The following is a 17607-nucleotide window of genomic DNA, read 5'->3' as shown; positions in this document are numbered from 1 at the left end:
GTAGAATCTTCCACCTTCTCCTCCACTCTGCCCGCCCAAGAGAGGCAACCCAAGGCCACAGAGGGGATCTGCAGCTGACACCCTGCAGCTGGTCCCATTTAGGTTGGGGGTCAGCAGCTGGCCTGGGACAGTCGCTACCTCAAGTCTCCCTTACTCCCTGCGGGCAACACGGAAGGGCGGGAAAGCCCCACCATCTGGTGACCTACACTCTCCTGCCCCATCATGCCCTGTGCTTCTCACCCCTACCTCCTGCAGACCCTCACCCGTACCCACAGCCATCTCCTGCCACAGTCTGGGACAGAGACTGGAAAGGTGTCTGCTCAGCTGGGAATACCGTGAGATGGGCAAAGCCAAGGGATACCATTGCTTGCTCTGGTTCAGGGTTCTCAGGGAGCCAGGCACTTGCTGAGGCTTCTACCTCCTTCCCATCACCTGAGCCTCACACGACCCTGTCAACATCCTGGTGTTCAGATGAGGAAAGGCAGGTTCCAAGGGGAGAAAGGGTTTGCCAGGGGTCACGTGGCTAGGAAGGACCAAAGCCTCCATTTGAACCCCGGTAGGCCCTACCCACGGCCCAAGCCCTTCTCAGGGAAGCCCTCCCTGAGACCTGCTGATGTGGGACTGTCGCATGGGCACTGAGGGACCTCCGAGCTGAACCAGACTGTGTCCCCACCCCACACAGCTCTGAGTCCACCTGAAGCCCCAGAGTCTCAACTGCCCACAGCCAGGGACCAAGCCTTGTCTCTTAACTCAGGCTTTCTCCCCCTAGAAGGCCATCATCGGGGCAAGGGTGGCCTGTGGGTCCCTTCCATGGGCCAGAGGAGGCAGACAGTACGTGGGGCAGCTCCTGATTCCCTAGGCAGCCGTGCCAGCTACACAACCAGCAGGCCAGGGGGTAGCTTCTGCTCCTCCTAGCAGCCGAAGACGTGTTTTTCATCGTCCTTATCTGTCAGTTGGGGGTCATAATGAACATGCGCCTCCTAAGATTATAGTGAGTCAAGTCGGTTAACATACGTCAAGGGGACTAGAACAGTGCAAATGCTGTTTAAGCCCCCATCACTATGTAAAATTGTCCCTCAATCGCTTTGCATGCATTCGCTGGGTCTTCCTGGTTCCCCCTTGGCAGACGCACAGCTTCTGTCCTCGCTGCCCACAACCAGCACAAGGTGAGACACAGTAGGCTTGTATACGCTTTCTGCTCCAGTCGTGAAGGGATATCAGTTTGTTTGAGGGTGGTCTTGAATTCTAGATTCCAGCCAGACACATTCTTCCTAGTAGCTAAGCTAAGGAAGCTCTGGGAAATGAGAGCTATAGAACTGACAAAGTTTCCCTTTTTGCTTTGACCTCCAGGAAGCTCAGAGGCAAAATTACCTCTGATTCAACTAAACAACTAGAGCTCAAAGATGGCAACTGCTTTCGTGTCTCATGCCAACTGGATTGACGGACAGTACTGACCTGGGAAGGATTCTGAGGCTGCAGTGAGTAACATCAGCTTGGAGTATGGCCAGGGTGCCTCTGGGCTAAGGAAATAAGAGGGGTGATCAACTGGTGATGTCCACTGCAAGTGCAGTGGTGGAGAACACGGGATATGCACAGCACGGATTCGCCATCACCAGGTTGGGCAACTCGGCTGGCCTTATTTCACCGGTGTCTACACTTCCTCACAGGCTTATATTTTCCCTGGTATGTTTCACGTTTTATTACTTGTACTTGCCTGTGGAATGAGGCAGATTATAAATAAACTAAGCTGGAATGGCTTCACTCCGAGCCCTCAGCCCTCTGTGCAGGCTGAGAGCTCGGGGGAGAGCCTCTGACTATGACTGCAGCAGAGAACAGGCTCCCTGGAGCTCAAGGGTTCTTCGGCCCCTGGGGCTGTCCCCCGTGCCCTCCAAAGGCCAGAGAGTCAGCCACAGAAAGTCTCTTGCAAGAAATTAATTAGGTTCAGATCAACAGTTGCACTGTCCCTAACGTGTGCCCCCTTACCGCCTCGCTAAAGACAAGGCTGTCTGGCCTGCCCCCCCCCCCCCGCCCCCATCTCTGTCGGGGAAGCATCTGTACCTACGTCTTATCAGGACCTGAGAATCTAAAAGCAACATGATTCAGGAATCACTTGGAGGGCTGCTAAAAAGGCAGATTCTTTGTCCCCAACCCAGATCTGCTGTATCAGAATCCCCAAGGCCCGGAATCTGCATTTTCACCAGCGCTCCCACTGGAGCAAGAGACCCACAGGGCTGGAGAAGCCACCGAGTAACTTTGAGCTCCGCCAGGCTCCTAGGCTGGGGCAGCAGCGCCACCTGGTGGACCCTGCGGAAACACCTCCCGACCATTGCCCTTCCGGCCCCACTTCAGGGTGGCCGGCCTCTTTCCAGTTGGTCTCCAGAGCCAGAAGCAGCATCTCTTAGACAGCAAGCTGGATTGTTACAAATCCTCTTTAATAGTTGTCAAATCTCAGACATGTTTTACAGAACTGTGCACAGAGCCCCTCCCTACTCCCTTACAAGGCACAGATTCACCCACCCATTCCCTAGGGGGCAAAGGACAGACCCACCTAGCTTCTCCCAGGGGAAAGCATCCTTCCCGTTCCCTGGACAGCTCAGGATCCTGGCGAATGCAGCAAAAGCTCTGTGTCAGGCCCCCAGGGTTCACCCCCCCCCGACTCCCTAAGCAGCCCAGAGCCAGTCCAGATTCCCTGACCCAGAGGGCCCCTCTTCGGCCCCACTTATGGCATCATCCTCGGTTGATTTGAGCTGGCCTGGGGAAGGCTGCTGCTCCTAATAATGTCAGGTAAAGCCCACCCTCTCCCACTACCTTCAATGAAAATGTGAAAACCAAAGACATAAGCATTACAGTGGAAAAAAATGTTTACCCACGCAGTGGGCAGTCCCCTGACAGCCCAGGGTGCCTTATCCAACCCCCACCCACCCCCAATGTTGAGTACACTTTCCCCCTCCCATATACACAGCTCCAAGGCAGACAGAGACCCAGCCCACCTGTGCAGGGACGCCACGGGAGCATTCTCTCTGCGTGGCTAAGAGAATCCCGGCGGGCGATAAGCGAAGGAGCCACAGAGGAGCTGGGGGACAAAGGTAGGGAGAGGGGCCCAGGCCCCAGAAAGCGCCCCCGCCCCCCGCCTCCAGCCAGCACAGGACGAGCATGGCGGAGTGAGGTGGGAGGTGAGCCTGGAGCAGAGCCTGGAGACCTGAGGAGCCCTGAGGCGGGGGGACAGGCAGGGAGGTGGGGGACAGCAGCTGCCTCAGTACTTGGGGACCTTGCTGTAGTCTTCAGAATGGACGTGCCGGCACAAGCAGATGGACAGGAGCATCCCCAGGAGCTGTCGGGGCAGAGGGCAAGAGTCAGAGGGAGGCATGGCCGCCCGGTTCCCCCCGAGGCCCCAGGGCAGCATCTCACTGTCCAGGTCAGCGAGGGTCACAGGGGTTGAGCGGGATGAAACAGATCCACAACTAAAGGCTCGTGACCAGCCTGTGGCTCCAGCGGCAGAGGGGCCCAGGGAGGGACAGTGGTCAGGCCGGGCCTCCTGCGGGGGCCCCTGGCAGCTGATGGGCCTCAGCCTCCCTGAGGCCATCAGCAGGGTGGGGAAGATCTGGGATGGCAGGGCTGGGGGCGGGGCGGGGGGGGGGAAGTGCTGCTGGAGGGGAAGGGGTTCAGACCTCAATGACAGCGACGCCCACACACACGCCTAGGATGATGCCCACGTTCTCCTGCAGCCAAGCCTGCACCTTCTTCATGCAGCCCTACAAGGGGAGATCACGGTCACGAAACCCCAGGCCATGCCGCCTCACCCCACCGTGTAGAATCACCGGGAGGGCCCCCCACCCTGCCCCGGCCCAGAGGGCCTGCAGAGCGGGGTCTGTGTGTTCCCTGACTGCATAAATGAATGAATATGTTGATGTAGGTACAAATGACAAGCAAATAGATGAGTCGCAGGAACAGCTAAGTGAAGGAAGGGAGCGGAGCGGGAAGGAGGGAGGGAGGGTGAAGGAGGGAAGGAAGGAAGGAAGGAAAGGGAGGGAGGGAGGGAAGAAGTGGGAGGGAAGGAGTAGCCCAGGCAAGGCTGAGTGGCCTGAGACCCCGAACCCCAGAGTGCCCCAAGCCCAGCCCCGGCTGCACAGCCTTCCACACACCTCGCGGTACACGGGCCAGGACTCGGGGTTGTTCCCGCTCTCGGTGCTGTTGCTGTCCAAAGCCTCACAGAAGCCCTTCCTCACCGGGAAGCCATCGTCCGCCTCCTTCCTGTCCTCACAGGAGCAGGGGTAGGTGATATTGGTGCGGTTCCTGAGCTCCGCATTGTCCGTCCAGTTGTAGAAGCTGACCCAGCCGCAGCACCTCACCTGCCAGGAGACCAGCTGTCGTGCCCACTGCCCTCAGGTGGGCCACCCTCCGCGTGGAGGTGGCGTCTCCCTGGACGCAGGCTCACATCGGCCACTTTCAGGCCTCCCTCGGCCCACCCAGACCGCCAGGATGAGAGTTTAGGTTTCACTTTGGCTTCTGGGAGCCGCAGGGAATTTAAAGGGGCTTTCAGGGAACGCATAGCATAAATATTAAAACAGCAAGAGACCAAAAATCAGGAGCAGTAAAAATATAAAGCAGCACAGGAGGGACATTCAAGTTGAAAGAGCACAGATGAGTGGGACACAAGAAGGGCAAGCAACACCCAGTTAAGAGTGTGGGGTCTAAGGGCGCCTGGCGGGCTCAGTCCGTGGAGCACGCAACTCTTGATCACTGGGTTGTGCGTTCAAGCCCCGCGTTGGATGTGGAGCCTACTTAAAAAAAAATAATTAAAAAAAAAGTGGGGGGGGGCGGTCTGGAGTCCGGCTACTGGGTTCAAATCCCAGCTTTGCCACTTACCAGTGGCTTAACTTTGGCTAAAGCGCTTTCCTCAGTCTCCTCATCTGCGAATGGTGTAACCAAGGTTCCTAACTCAAAGGGCTGTTAGGAGGACTGCCTGGACTGAGGCAGGCCGAGCATCCGGCCCCGATCTGGACAGCACAGGGGCTGCTTGGGGGAAGGCCAGCTCCACTTTTAGGTGCTGTGTACATGTTGGAGTTGAGGTTTGGCTCTGAGCTTCCCGGTTGCCAAGGCGAAAAAGGAGATATGGTCAATTCTGCCTTTTGGAAGAGAAAATGTTCTAGCTCCAGAGGGGAAGAAGGCCCTTCTAGGCTCCCTGTGCTAGAAGGCACGTCCATGGGGCTCGCGAAGGGGACCCTGAGGGGCTGTGGATCACATCTGGCCTGAATCCCTGACGGGACTCGGATCTGAGGGGCTAAGCCTGTGCTCCAAAGGCCCAGGGGAAGGTGGAACTGCATCGGGGAACAACAGGCACACACCCTGGGCCTGGGCGAGCCGCCAGCCCTGGCTTCCTCATGCGGAGAATGGGATGACAAGAGCCACTCTGCCAGCGTCCCCGGGAGGATTAAGTGGACTGGCTGGGTGCCCCTGCGCTGGGTGTGTGGGTCCCCCACCTGCTTCCCTCCAGTCTCCGGTCTCCGGGTGGCCGGTCCCTGACCAGCAGCCTGGTGACCAGCAGGGGGCGAGCCAAGCATGCTCAGGCTTTCTTGGGCTCCAGGCAGCTGCTGGGGTAGGTTCTTCCCCGCTCATGCAGATACTCGGCTGCCTCCTCTGGCAGGGAGGCTGGCCCGCTGAGGGGCACCCCCCCCCCTGCCCGACCCTCACACACTCAACAGAAGGAGACAGCTCTCCTTGGCCCCCGCTACCACACCAGGCAGAGCCCCCGACCCTGCCTCGTGCCAAGCTCTGTCCCCAGCCACCACCTGCCCTGCGTCTCAGTGGTTCTGCGTGACTAATCAACCCTCATCAGCAACATGCCACCTAAGCTCTGCGTAAGTGCCACGGGCTTCATAAACTCCTCTCACACGAGCACGGATCCATCGCCCCATTTTCTAGATGAGGAAACCAGCTCAGGAAGTGGCAGAGTTGGTATTCCTGCCCTCAGGGGCCTGACTCAGTCAGCTTTCTTAACCACCATGCCAAGCAGCATCGGACAGACATCAGAATGATCTAGAGACCTTGCCTGCGGCAGAAATCCCCGAACCAGTCAACTGCTTCCCATGGTAGGGTGCGCACCATCCCTCAAGAGACCCAGCTCTCCCCAGGCTCCTTGAAGGAGGCACGTGTTCATCCTGGGACATGAGCGTCCCCCGAACCTCAGCATCTGTGGGTCAAACTGAATGTGGAGGAAAACATCTTCCCGCGTGCACTGAGCCCCCCAGCCGACACAGGCCCCCCAACATGGCCCCAGCTGGTCCTCACCAAAAATTGGGAGGCACAAAACACTGCTGTCCTCTCTTCACGGCCCAGAAAATGGATGCGCCTGTGTGGTCTGGACAGTCCCATCTCCAGACACCCTGCTCTCCTGGTGCCATGGAGTCCCCCCACTGCCTGCACCCCTGCCCCTCGCACCCCACAGCCCTCCACCAGGCAGCAGGCAGTGCTACAGGCAGGCTCCGGGGACCAGTGTGGCCGGCGCCCCATGGGAGACGGGAGGACGCTGCAGCCCAGAGATGCTGGGTCCCAGCCAGGGGCACACAGCACCTGGGACCTGATCCCCAGGGTCCGTGTGTGTTTGGTGACTGGTTCACCATCAGGGAGGGCTGGGAACCCAGTGGGCCAGGCAGTTATTCTGTCTGTCAGTCAGCCAGCCAGCCAGTCATTCTGTCAGTCATTCCATCATTCATTCATTCAGTCTGTCTGCCAGCCAGTCCATCATTCATGCATTCATTCAGTCAGTCATTCTGTCATTCATTCATAAAGTCATTCATCCATTCAGTTAGTCTGTCATTCATTCATTATTCCATCAGTCAGTCATTCTGTCTGCCAGTGCATCATTCATTCAGTCAGTCAGTCAGCCAGTCATTCTGTCTGCCAGTTAGTCCATCATTCAGTCAGTCAGTCAGTCAGCCAGTCATCCTGTCTGCCAGTTAGTCCATCATTCATTCATTCAGTCAGTCAGCCAGCCATTTTGTCTGCCAGTTAGTCATTCATTCATTCATGCATTCATTCAGTCATTTAATTTGTCCTTCAGTCATTCCATCATTCACTCGCTCAGTCTGTCTCTCTCACTTGGACTGAGGTGGAAAACACATACACTAAAGTGCACAGCTTGATGAATTTTTACACATATACTGGCATAACTGCCAATGGGATCAGGATTTGGATAGAACACTCCTTTCACCCCAGAAGGTTCCCATGGGCACATCCCATGTCAATACCCTCCCAGAGGTAGGCTCCACTCAAGACTCGTGTCAGCATGTCAGCCTTGGCACCCAGTTCCTTAACCCCCAGGACGGACTCCTGACACTCCCCAGCCTGGCTTGAGATGAGGGTCCCCCACCCCGGCCACAGACTGGAGCTCTTTGAGCCCCTGGAAGCCTCCAAGACCCTGGGCCCCCTGAGTGAGGGACTGTGGTGGTAGCTGGGGTACCAGGCAGGGGGACCACTCAGAGGCCCCTCGCCCCCAACAGATACATACTCACATACAAACTCACTGGCATATTCTGTCAGGCACATGGACACCCAGACCCAGACACATGAGGCCAGGACCCTCACGCCACCCCGCCCCTGCCACCGCCGCCGTACCTGAGCCTGCACGTAGTCCCAGGCCTCCTGCAGTCTGTCCTCATGTCCGTCCTTGTAGTTCTGAATGAGCTCGGTCACGATGTTGCCCATCTCCTGCTTTAGCTGCAGAGGGGAGAACAAGGGTCGAGATCAAATTTCCTGAAACCCGTGCCCCACCTTTGGTCACATCTACTTAAACGGCCTCTCTCCTCCCCCGCCCCCACCCCGCGGACATGCTCACACTCAAGAGCATTTCACTGTCCATGCCAACTACTCTCCTAGCGCTTCCAGGGTGTCAGCCCCCCAGCAGGCCACCACACGGAGCCCGGGGCCGGCAGGGCCAACCACTCCTGCGCTGGAGTCTATTCGGCACTCAGCGCCGGGGGGACCCTTTAGATGTGGATCTTTGCAGGTCACTGCTGCAAACCTTCCAGCGGTCTCTCATCCCTCTCAGGGAGAATGGCAGCATCCTGTCAGTGGCCCACAAGGCCCTGCATTGTTTGGCCCTTGCTCTTCCCAAACCTCATTTTCTCCGTTTTTGCTGCTTCTGCTTCAATTACACAGGTCTCCTTTGCTGTCTTTCTGCTAGGCACACTGCTGCCTCAGGGCCTTTGCACTTACTCTTCCCATCACCTGTTATCCTCTTCCCCCAAATATTAACATGGCTCACTTGTCCACTTGCTTCAGGGCTCTGTTTAAATGTCACCTCCTCAGAAAGGCCTTCCTGGACCACCCTACAGAAGACATCCCTTCTCTATCCCCTCCACCACCCCCTCGCAGGCCCTCCTCAACCCTCAAGGGTGGGCATGTTGTCTTTTCCTTCGCAACGTGGTCATTACACGCTCATTCGTTTTCAGGATTTATTATCTCTCCCCTCCACCAGAATGTCAGATGCACGGGAGCAAGGACCGTATCTGGCAAAGCCTGGCCAGGGTAGACGTGTGGTGTACCTGAATAGCGAATGGGTGTAGAGTCACCACGATACGCCCCACACCAGGGTAGTACTCACATACTCTCCTGATTAATCCTCATGCCTGCCCTGCGGCCCCACAAAATCCAAATCCTGCCTGTGTTGGGAATTCAGGGTCCCTTGGCGAGGGAGAGAAGCACCCCCTTTTCCTTAACCCCACCAAGAAAACAATGATTTACAAAGAAGGCAGATGAGGGGTGCACGGAACAAAAAGATTCAGCCCCAACGGTTCCCCCAAGCGGGGCTCTCAACAGACGATCTCACTACAGCCGCTTTTCAGGAACAAGTCACCTATACCAAGAGAGGCAAACCTGAAACCAGCCTTGAGAACTGAGAACAGGGCCCCACGCCCCAGGTGGGAGCGAGGGCCCCGCCCCGAGAGCCAGACCCAGCCTGGCCCTGCTGGCCTCTCCCGTGGACCTTGTTCAGGGGCCTTCCCGGCACGCCAGCATGAATAAGCTAGTCACAGCCACCTGCTGTCACCACAGAAGCCCAGGGGGAGGGGCCGGGGCACCGAGGGGATGGCCACAAGCCTGCCCCTCAGTTCCGGAGAAAGCGGTATTAGAATATAGGACAGGTACTTCCAGGCAGGGGTTTTCAGAGCCCGGCTCACAACGCAGTGAGTGGGCTTCCGTCAGCTCCCCACAGGCAGCTCACAAACACAGCATTCGGAGAACCCACATCCTCCGGATGGACCTGCCACCCTGGCTCCTTGCCCCCTCCCTTCACTGGCCCTGGGAAACCAGCCCCACTCCCCAGGACTGCCCTCTGCCCCCTCCCTCTTGACAGAACCCCTAGCGCAGTACACTTCGTTTTACTCACACAGAGCTTTACGATTTACAAAGCTTTCCTATGGGCAATTAATCGCAGTAACAGTGGCTAAGTTTTATCAAACACTTGTTATGTACCAGCCGTGCTAAGCACTTTTCTTCATGCATTAATTCATTTTAATCCTCAGAGCAGACCTAGGGCCTAGGGATTTACCTCGTTCCCTCATTTAAGAGATGCAGAAAACGAGGCCCAGAGAGGTTGACTAAGTTGGCCAAGGTCACACAGCCGACATGTGAAGAGCTGGGATTTGGACCCAGAACCCAAGTTTTGACCCGTGAAGCTCTATCAGCATTGGAACCACATGGCCATGGCTTGAAGGCGGTCAGAGCGGTGATAAGGAAGGCCCGGAGACGCTAAGTGCCTGGCCCCTGTCATACAGCTGGTGCTGGCTCCCGTGGGTCTTGGGTCTCTCTGCTCTGACCATCTCCGCTCCACCCCTTCTCCCCAGTGGGTGGATGATCCCCGAGGCGTGGAAAGGAGGGGGGCGTCCCCAGGGGCATTTGCATGGAGAGCCACCTCTCCCACAGCTGTCCTACCTGCCCCCCTCCCCCCCCTCCCCACCCCCCACTCCCCCACCCCCCGCCACGGACCTAGTCTCTATTTATACCCCAGCGTGGTTGCCGCAGCAGCCCAGACTTCCCTATTTCAGGCCCCCTGAAATGAGAAAAGTGATGGAAGCCGGGGGTTTCCACTGAGGCTGGGTGGTTTCCATGGAAACACCACATCACCCTGCAGCCCAGACTGTAGCTGAGAGACCTAGCCGGGGCCACAGGGACCACAGCGGCAGGGGCTGGTTCCACTCGGAGCTGATCCCTTGGGATCCCCATGCCCAGGAAGCCCTGCTGGGAGCTCAGGGAGGTCACCCTGACAACCAGGTGGTTCCTGAAATAAGAAAGAGCAGGGAGGGGAAGGGGGAAGATGCCCACTCTCACTTCATCCCTGCAGGGGCCACCTCTGTGGTTTCTGCCTGCTCTGTGGGCCGGGAGTCTCTGTCCTTGGAACAGCACTTCCTTTCCTTAGGGGTAACCACCCCTCAATCCCTCCAGGAGCCTGGGAAGCCCTGCCCCCTCACTGCCTCGGGCAAGTCCTAGGCTGTCGCTGGGCGCCTTCCCCACCCTGGGCATGTCACCCAAGGTAACCTTCTCTTTCCGCTCATCCGGTCAGGATGAGGGCCTGTGCTGCTCGTGGCCGCCTCAGGCTCCACTGGGGACTGCCCGCCTGAGAAGGGAGCCAACGGAGGAGAGCAGGAGCAAGGAACGGAGAGGGACAGGGACCCCGGGGCAGCCTTTGGAAATGTGGATCCAGCTGAGTGTCCAAGAATCCAAGCACAGACCCTTTGAAGTGGAGGGTCCTGTGTAACTGCTGGGGTCACACGCCTAGGGGCCCAGCCCTGGAGCGCTGCCGGGTCCCATCTTCCCCATTTCCCAGAAGAGAAAACGGGTTCAGAGCGTCGGCACGACTTGCCAAGATCACACAGCTAGCAGGCAGCAGAGACAGGACTTGTAACCCTGATGCGTGCAGTCCCAGAAGCCTGCGATCTCAACCGCAGCCAATCACCCACTGTCTCCCCCCGACCCCAGATCCCACTGTCCTCCGGGGCGGCTCCCCACTACCGCGACGCTGTGCTTTCATTTCACCTTGCAGTGCGACTTTTCACAGAGAGGCAGGATTAGAAGAGACCTCTGAATCTAGCATATCATCCAAATGTAAGGGCCCTTCCCAGATTTTCCCGGGCTCTGCTTGTATGCTCCCTGTATGGGGAGCTCAGGACCCCACGGAATGGCACATTGCAGGGGCGGGGAGGCTCTGGATACAAGCAATTCATTTTAAGTGGAGCTCAAGTGACTTCTGCCCATTAGCTCGAGTTCTCCTCCCCGCTCCCTCCCAAGTCTCTGATGGGACCGTGCAGGACAAATCAGATCACTCTTCCAGGACAAACCATTTGGATATTCCAGCCCTTCTCCCTTCTCCCCCTCCTCTCTGGCTCCTCCGAACACTCCTTTGGATGGTGTCCAGACCTCTCTCCAGGCTCTTTATTCTAATGCATCAAATCGCCCTCGAGAACGAGATGCCCCCCCACCGCAATGAAACGGACCCACATCTTCCTGTCCTCTCCCCGGGTTCTCACAGGATATGTTGCCAAGTGCTTTGCCAGAATTCAGATACAACGGGTCTGAGGCTTCAGCCGGGGATCCCGATAGGAAATGAGGGCCCTTGGCAATGGTGGATGCAGAGGGCATGGTGTGTTTACTCCTGGGCACCACCTGAGTTCTTTCCTGAAAGCCGACTGCAAAGTACGTAACCGGCTACCCCAGAACTCCCCAGGCTCCAGTGAGTTCCTTGAGGGCGGGGTCTGAGTCAGGCACCACCCTCTGCTGCCCTGGAGCCACAGAGCCATGGAGCCAGGCAGGCACCGGCACCTTAAGAATCTTAATCCCGGGGCTCCTGGGTGGCTCAGTTGGTAAAGTGTCTGCCTTTGACTCAGGTCATGATCCCGGAGTCCTGGGATGGAGCCCCAGGCTGCTCCCTGCTCAGCAGGGAGCCTGCTCCTACCTCACCCTCTACGGCTCCCCCTGCTTGTGCTGGCGTGAGTGCTCTCTCTCGAATAAGTAAATAAAATCTTTAAAAAAAAAGAACCGCATCTCCATCCCACTCTGCTCTTCATGACCCCCTTCCTGAAGGACTGCCTGGACGCTGCTGCTGCTTCCCAAAAGGGAAGACAAAGGTCACTTCTCTCTGTCCTGGCTCCAGCTGCCCACCCCCAAGGCTGGTAGCAACCCAGGCCAGGGGATCAGGAAGTTCCCATCACAGGGGGCAGGCATCTCACAGAATGGCACTGTCCTCGGGGAACCTGTCTTACCACCCGTACGCTGGCTCTTGTGAGCTTCTTAGGTAGGAAAGGGCAAGAGGGGGAAGGGCATCACGGCGCTCCTGACCAGCCTCCCTGGGGCGGCACACAGCAGTGTGGCTGGGCCACTGTCACCACCCCCAGCCCCCAGTGCCCACCCAGCCCACTCAAGCCCCTTACCCTCCAAGCTCTCAGGCCGCAGGCCTTCTGCTCAACCCCCTGACGTAATCCACCAAAGCCTCAGCAGCCTCACCGGTGTGGGCTGTTGGGCGGGTGAGCAGTGGGGCCTGCGTGAGTGCGCCAAGGCCCAGCACATCCCGGCAGATAGTGTGTTCGCTTCCTTCCTCCTGACCCTCTCCCACTCTCCACTGCTTGGAGAGAACAAGCCAGAATCCCAGAGCGTCAGAGCTGGGAAAGGCCCTAGAGGTCAGCTGAGACTCCAAGAGGCAGGGCAAGTTGTCCAAGCCCATGGAGCAACCAGAGGCAAAGCCCACCCTAGAACACAGCCCAGACTCGGGCCGTGCCCACTGAACAGGGGCTGGCTACATGGTCAGATGAGGAAAGAGCCAGAGGAATCTCCACTCCCAAATCCTGGCCCCCACGACTCTTGCTAATACTGATATTAACACCAACGACAATACGAACGGCTGCCATTTCCTGAGCCCTCCCTAAGCATTAACGGAGTTAACGATGGTTAAGGGTCATAGTGAACCCTTGCAATGATGCCAGCAAAGGCCCTTCCCACGGGCGACGCTCTTAAATCCACAGCACAGCGCTACAAGACAGCCTTGGGGCCCGTGTGCTCTGGCGCTGAGCAATGTTCCAATTTCAGAAAGGGATTGGGGTCTGGGTCACACCCTGCACTCTCTCTCCCATTCGTAATTCCTGAGGGCCCCCGAAATGGGGTACACAGAGGCCATAAATAGCCTGGCTTCTGTTTGGGTTTGATTTTGCCACCGAATGAGCTGCAAAGGGCATTTTTTGCTTTTCCAAAGTGGCTCTTGGATTTCAGAACTGCTGCTAAGGGGAGCGGACCTGTATGATGACCGCTGTTTGACCGGTGAGGCGAGTGGAGTAGAGAGAGGCTGAGTGACTTGCCGAGGGCCTCAGAGCAGCGATTCCAACACGGGCAGTTTGGTTCCGGAGTTGAGGCCTTGGCCACCATTCTATCTTATAAAAGCGTTGAGGTCTGTGCTCACTTCAACCCTAGGTGGCAGTGGGGGCCCAGCAGCTTTCCCCTTAACTTATAGACACAGAACCTAGGGCTTGAGAAGCCATGTGCCTTGCCCAAGGACCCCAGCCTCCCCTGTGGCTGCCCCGGGAACAGGGGCTGCTGGGAACTCGGGCCGAGGGACCAATGGCATCCCCAGAGACCACTTCGGGCGGGTGAGGGGGAACGGGGGGGGAACCCCAATGGCTCACTCCCTCCCACCTGTCCAGGAGGCCTGGAGAGTGAGGGAAAGGACAGCCCATTGCCTTTAGAAGGCCTTTTCCTTCAGGCTCAACAAGGCCCAGCTCCCCAGCTGGGCCTCATCTGCAGGAATAAACATCATCAAGAACATGTTTAGTCTTCCACCGGGATTTACAATGTGCTGGGAAAGAAAAAATAAATCATTCATTCTCACTCGGGCGAAAGAGTGCTGCCAGAAGCTTCTCAGCAGAGCCAGGAAATGTCCCTCCACTTGCAGGACAGGTGGGCTGGGGCCAGAGGGCACGAGGTACAGAGGCTGGTGGGGTGGGGGAGCAGGGCACAGAGGAAGGAATCGTGGGGTAGGACAGAGTCTGGACTCTGGAGTCAGGAGTCCTGATTCCCCGAACAAGCCTTGCTCTGGGGCCGTGGGACGCCTCTGAGGCGTAGCTGCTGGTCGTGGGCCAAGCCAGGACTATACCAGCCCGCAGGAGGCAGCATGCTGGAGAGGGAGACATGAGCCTTGGGTCAGAGGGATTGGGGTGGAATTCTCCGCTCTGGCGCCTCTGAGCTATGTGTGGCTGTGGCCAGAAGTCGTCTTGCTGTTCCCGGCCTCAGTTTCTTAAACTGGAAAATGCTTGTAAAACTGAAATGTGTATCAAGTTACTAGCTCAGCTCCTGGCACGTGGTTGGCATCCAATAGATGGGCGCCGTCTTTATTACTGTGATGGGGAAACTCAGAAGGGGAGAAGGTGGACGGCCCAAGACCCCTGCAGAGTCGGCTGGCTTCTGAGTCATGGAAACCAGCTCACCAGGGCCCAGTTCTTATCTACCCTGATTATAACGTACCACTGACTGGGTCCCAGAGAAGCCCCAGGTGCCACAGGGCAGAAATAAAGACCGGATCTCACAACCCTTTCACTGGGAAAAGAGTTTCCCTCCTTTAAACACTGCCTTCCTGTCTGTTGGCCAAGCGAGCTTCCTTTCATCTACTGAAACCACTCTTTCCCCTTTTGCCTTGGCTGCCAGGAAGCTCAGCATTCAAGTTAGCCCTCAGCTACCATTATCTAGTGCCCTGGCTTCAGGGACTTTGCTTTTCCTCTTCCAGTGTGTGTTCCAATCTCTCTCGTTTTGATTTTAGTTACCCTGTGCCTGTGTTGGAACTCAGCTCCACTTCTCCTGGGGAACAGGCTGGGTGTGGATTATAAAGAAGTAAAGCAGACTCGGGTAGGAACCACTGCAATGGAAATTGCACCAATATGAACCTGGGGCTGCCCGGGTTCAAATCCTCACTCTGCCACTTACTAGCTGTGTGACCTTTGGTCAAGGTGCCTCATTTCTATGCTTCGGCTTCCACATCTGAAAATGAGGGTATCACACCCATGACCTTGAAGGATCCCAGTGAGGAAAAACTAAGTGAGCACAGTCTGTACGCCTCAGTGGGTGGGGGGCTTGTTCTAGGCTCCACGAAGTGTTAGTTGTTGATGTCGGTGTAATGTTTTCTCACCTTCCTTTTCAGAGTGGTATGAGGCAACTGGACCTTAGAGTGGTGAAATGCAGGAGCCCACTAGCCACCAGCTGTCTCCCTAGTTGGATAAGAACTGTAGCACTGGAGGAGGGCGGGGGGCCCTGAGGACATCCGGGTCAAGGGCCATGTGCAGTGGGTCTGGGCTGAGCTCTGGGCCCTCACCTGGCCCGGCCACTGGCTGGCTGGGTGGTGCCCTCATCCCTCACCTGTCGATGGGGATTCTCACACTACCCTGAGAGGGAAGGCATGGGGAGCATCAGTGAAAGAATGAAAGTAAAGTGGCCAGCATTGTACCCAGTAGTACATGGTGTGTGCTGACCCAACCACAGGGATGCCAGGGGTTCTAGTTCCCGTATTACTGATGGTATTGTTCTACACCGCTCCGAACACCTGTCTCCCTGTCTGTCAACGGAACACAGCGCATGGCTGCCGTAAGGATGAGATGACGAGTGTAAAGCTTCTAGAAGATACCGTGTGCACATAGTAGGTGCTCCATAAGTGCTAACTTTGACAGTCACAGTCGACTGGCTCACCCAACAGCTATTCCTGGCTTCCCTTCTCCCTTGTGCCTGTGTCTTCTAGAGTCCCCTTGAAGCCATGGGTGCCTTTGTGACCCAGTCTGAGGAAGACTGTTGGAGGACTTGCTTTTCTGATCGAAGGGATGGCCGGGGCTGGCACTGCCTGTTTCCCTTTCTTCTGGCTACAGCAGCACGGATGGTGCTGTGGCGGCCATCTTGTGACCATGAGGTGAGTGATGTGATACAGTGAGTGGCATGATGAGGATGCTGAACAGCCAGCCAGAAGCACGGTCTCTGATTCCAGCCCGGACTTCTGGTTAGTCAACAGCAATATCTTTAGAATTTAAGCCACAGTCAGCCTGGTTTTTCTATTCCTTAAAGCTAAGGGCCTTCTCTGTGATGCAAAACTAATTTTTTTTTATTGACAGTCTCTTCCCTGGGTCTCATCTGCAGATGAGTGGCATGGATTTAGTACTTGCTGAGGCGCTTGAATAAAAACAAGAAGAACAACATTTATTGGGCGCTCACCATGCCAAGCACTGTGCTGTGTTTTACTAAGATAATCTCACTGAATCCTCGCCAGAACCTTGGAAGTTAAATTTATTATTGTCCTCCATTTGCAGAAGGTGAGACAGGTCCAGAGAGGCAAGCGGCTTGCCCACCACCCCACAGTTACAAGGTGCTGGGGTAGAGCTGTGTTCAGGCCCACAGCGACTCTGCCCAAGATGCCGCCCCCCCCCCCCGCCCCCCGCCCCTCACATCTCGCTAGGAGATCGCAGGGACCAGAGGCCCAGAAGGCTGCTAGGCACCTCCTGGGTTTGTCTCTGACAGCTGAGAGGCCCCTGGTCTCTCCCCTACCCCCAGGGCCAATCGCCCTGCAGGGCCAGCCCAGCCCAGCCCAGCCGGGGGCCAGGAGGGTGCTTACCTTGCCCATGTTGAAATAGAAGAGGGCTCCCGCGGCCACCTGGACGATGAGGATCAGGAGGAGGAAGGCAAAGTACTGCGGACACAGAGCAGCATGGAGTCAGCCGCAAGCCGCCCCCCGCCCCGCCCCGGGTGACCCCACCCCGCTCACCTCTGCACAAGCTCCCACGGTCGGGACCAGGGGGGCGCGCAGGCCCCACCCGGCTGGACAGCGGCACTCACCAGCCCCAGAAGGCAGCGGACCTCCTTGATGGCACCAATGCAGCCCAGGAAGCCCATGAACATGGTGACAGCGCCCACTCCGACGAAGACGCAGGCCCCCACCTTGAGTGAGCTGGAGGAGGTCTCTGGGGATGGAAAGAATGGCGTTTAGTTCAGCCCAGCTGTCTCACCCTTGTTAAGCACACCATCAGGGGTAAGGCCCAGAGGTCTAGCACTGCTCCCCCTGGAGTCAGAGCTCGGGGGTCAGCCCCTACCAGACGCTGTGCTGGCTGCCAGGGGGACAGGAGTCGGACTGCTGAGGTCCCCACGGCAAGGAGCTGCCATTCAGTGCGGTGGGGCGTGGGGACAATAGCACACAGCACACGATGACCAGACGCCCTGGTCGTGGGGAGAGCCACGGGGACACTGCACCGGCTCCAACAGACGACCGTGGGGTGGCGAATGGGCTGGGGGGTTGGGGAAGCCTGGTCTGAGCAGATGACACTTGAGCCTGAGCCTGAGCCTGACATTGAGACAAGAATGGAGAAGCAGCCCAGGGAAGATCTGTGAGGGGAAGCCATTCCCGGCAGCAGGGAACAGCAAGGAGGAAGGAGCGAGCCTGACGTATTTGAAGAAGGCGAGACAGATCGGGCCAGTGTGAGTCCGACAGGTGCTATGCTTGAGGCATAGAGAGAGGCGCCTGATGGCAAGAGACCCTCTTCAGGGCCGCGGGCGGACAGAGCCCACCCCCCGTGGGTGGAGGTCGGGGTTCCATCAGAGCACTTG

General features: G+C 57.3%; 1 protein-coding gene across 2 annotated transcripts in view; it reads right to left on the bottom strand.

The window, feature by feature from the left end:
- Positions 1 to 2411: 2411 nt before the first annotated feature.
- CD82 (CD82 molecule) overlaps positions 2412 to 17607 on the bottom strand; it is a 49387-nt gene continuing 34191 nt past the window's right edge. For both annotated transcript variants that reach the window (XM_027580788.2, XM_027580789.2), the window contains 6 exons: positions 16843 to 16967; positions 16622 to 16696; positions 7615 to 7716; positions 4143 to 4349; positions 3669 to 3752; positions 2412 to 3331 (listed from right to left, as the gene is read on the bottom strand). In XM_027580788.2, the coding sequence (XP_027436589.1) occupies positions 3254 to 3331; positions 3669 to 3752; positions 4143 to 4349; positions 7615 to 7716; positions 16622 to 16696; positions 16843 to 16967 (671 nt within the window). In that variant the 3' untranslated portion in view covers positions 2412 to 3253. The remainder of the gene's footprint in view (positions 3332 to 3668; positions 3753 to 4142; positions 4350 to 7614; positions 7717 to 16621; positions 16697 to 16842; positions 16968 to 17607) is intronic.

Source organism: Zalophus californianus, chromosome 11 (assembly GCF_009762305.2).
Source record: "Zalophus californianus isolate mZalCal1 chromosome 11, mZalCal1.pri.v2, whole genome shotgun sequence".
Taxonomy (NCBI): Eukaryota; Metazoa; Chordata; class Mammalia; order Carnivora; family Otariidae; genus Zalophus; species Zalophus californianus.
The sequence above is the reverse complement of the archived record's forward strand: the minus strand, read 5'-3'. Positions and strand labels throughout refer to the sequence as shown.